General features: G+C 30.2%; 1 protein-coding gene across 1 annotated transcript in view; it reads left to right on the top strand.

Moving 5' to 3' along the window:
- LOC108553647 (kelch-like protein 10) overlaps positions 1-1,530 on the top strand; it is a 16,024-nt gene extending 14,494 nt beyond the window's left edge. Inside the window, exons 8-9 of the mRNA XM_017908634.1 lie at positions 229-396; positions 1,361-1,530. Of these exons, the coding sequence (XP_017764123.1) occupies positions 229-396; positions 1,361-1,530 (338 nt within the window). The remainder of the gene's footprint in view (positions 1-228; positions 397-1,360) is intronic.
- Positions 1,531-2,712: the final 1,182 nt, after the last annotated feature.

Raw genomic sequence — 2,712 nt, 5'->3', positions numbered from 1 at the left:
TAATTAAATAAAATACAATATGTATGTATAGCATTATGTTGTTATAAATTATGTTACATATAGTAATGTCTTCATAATATTATAAATAATTTATAATTTACCAGCATAGTGCTGTAATTACATATTTACACCATAGTCATAATCATGCAGCAATTAGCAATTGTGGAATACTAATTCGCGGGATTATGCCAACGCTAACAGAGACTAATTGCACACTTAATTCGACAGGATCCACGACGATTGCATACGCGGAATGTTACGACCCAGACAGTAACGAATGGTACGATGCATCGCCGATGAATCTGAATCGAAGTGCCCTAAGTGCCTGTGTTATCGCTGGCCTGGCGAACGCACGCGAGTATTCTTATCACGGCAAGGCGCGAGATCTTGGCCAAGGTTAGTGACCCCTGAGTAAATAACAGAATGAGAATAAATAAATAACCCGTAAGAAAATTAACACTCATTAATTCCACTTTGCAATCTTATAAATAATCTTTTGTCGTTTGGAAAATTTGTATTCCTCAACTTTGTTATTTTTTAAAAATTAATCTTGTTTCTTCGATCTTTAAAATTAATGTTTTTAATTCTCCAATGTTGTTTAATTATTTTATTTTTTATTTACTGTTGACCTTTATGGGGTGTTTTTATTTCTTTAGCCTTTATGCATTAACTTTCGTGTCCTCCACTTTAAACTTTTATGGATTTATACTTACTCATTGAATTTTGAATTTTCGTGGATCAATTTCTACTTTTCCAATTTTCAAGCTTTCTAGATTTATACTTATTCCTTGAACTTTGAATTTTCGTGGATCAATTTCTACTTTTCCAATTTCCAAGCTTTCTAGATTTATACTTATTCCTTGAATTTTGAATTTTCGTGGATCAATTTCTACTTTTCCAATTTCCAAGCTTTCTAGATTTATGCTTATTCTTTGAATTTTGAATTTTCGTGGATCAATTTCTACTTTTCCAATTTTCAAGCTTTCTAGATTTATGCTTATTCTTTGAATTTTTAATTTTAGTGGATCAATTTCTACTTTTCCAATTCTCAAGCTTCCTGGATTTATATTTATTTCCCCAATTTTTTAATTTTTGCAGTCATTTCTATTTCCTCAATTTTTTAAACTTTAGGGGTATACTTTTATTTCTACAATTTTCAAATTTTATATAATATTCACCTGTATTTCTTCAATTTTCAAAGTGAATAACATTTATTTGTTCAAATTCCAGATTTATTAAACAGATTTACCATTATTTCAGTCATTTAGCAGTCTAAGGATCTTAATCTTACAATTTTGCTTTAAGTCGTTGTCTTTATCAATTGACTGTTGTAATTGTTTATAAAATGTTCATCCTGCAGGTCAAGCTTCGTCAGAGAATCAACAGAAATCCACCCAGGGTGGAGAAGGCGCTGCTGAAACAAATGCGAGCATTTCCACCGAAGAAGGGGTGAACTTCAACGAACAAGTTCCAAGGGAGGTCAGCTCTATGAACGAGATAGCTGAGAATGTCGGCAATTATCTAGGATAATTCGTTAAACACTATTTAGCGAAATCAAATTTCTGCGATTTGAAAATATGAAAAGAAAAAAAAAAATAATAATAAAATAAAATACGTTCTGTGAGAGGGTTGATCGTCGTCACGAGTACACGAATCTCCGTGTCACCATCTTTTCACGAACCTAGACTTGAACTAATACCTAAGCTTCAATAACTATAGATAAAAGAATTAATAAAATAAAAAGGGTCCTCGAAACTTGAACTATAGTGAAAATCAATAAACTCGAACTTACATAACGAAAGATCAATAATTATAGGTATAGCAATACAAAACAGATCACTGAATATAATTTTCCAAATATTTATTTCACGTGTTTATTTTCAAAAAATATTTATATGGTGACAGGGAGAGTCATGGGTATTCGTGAGATGAAGAAAAAGGGGTTTAAAGAAATTAATTTAAGAAGGTTGAATTAAAAAAGGAAAAATATGAATTATTATAATAGAGCCAGGAGTTTAGGGAAAAATAATGCGGCAGGTTTGCAAAATTTTACAATTTGATTTTTTTTTTAAATTCTTTTTTTATAGCTCGTTTTGCGAAGGAAATTGTCGCGTAATGGCGATTACGCGGGTTTTAACTGCGATTAGGATTTTCAAATTTTATCGAAAAATCGCTATTTTGTAAGTGATATTATTTTTCTGTTTCTTCCTTTTTGCCTTTCTTTCTTTTTTTTTTATCAATGACACCAGAGTCTCGCAACAAAAATTTTACTCATTTGCGTATTAGCGGATAATTTTTGCATTTTATTACCTTATTGAACATATTTCTGTCGTTCAAATATTTTTTTACAAATCGAGAATGCGATCGCTGAAGAAAGATACACCTGCATGGTTGTCTCGCACGAATTTGTTACAATTTTTCTTTTTCACGAATAATTCGCCGAGATTGTTCAATTTTTATGCGAACGTTTTCCTCGTCCCTGCACGTGTATCTTAATATTGCATATTTTTTTTGTTTTTTTTTGGTCGAGATCCTAATGTACATTGGTCTGTTATTTTAATGCAATAAATGTATACTAATTACTACGGTGTTTTTATCTTGAATAAATTAACTTTTATAAAATTAACCTCTTCGAGGGGTGTATCTTTTTATATTAAAAGAAATTATTCTAAAATTTTATTCGTTTAAAATATAAAATATTAATAATAAAAT

This window comes from Eufriesea mexicana, unplaced genomic scaffold, assembly GCF_001483705.2.
Source record: "Eufriesea mexicana isolate 0111107269 unplaced genomic scaffold, ASM148370v2 scaffold11618, whole genome shotgun sequence".
NCBI lineage: Eukaryota > Metazoa > Arthropoda > Insecta > Hymenoptera > Apidae > Eufriesea > Eufriesea mexicana.
Note: the sequence above shows the minus strand (reverse complement) of the source record. Positions and strands in the feature narration are given on the sequence as shown.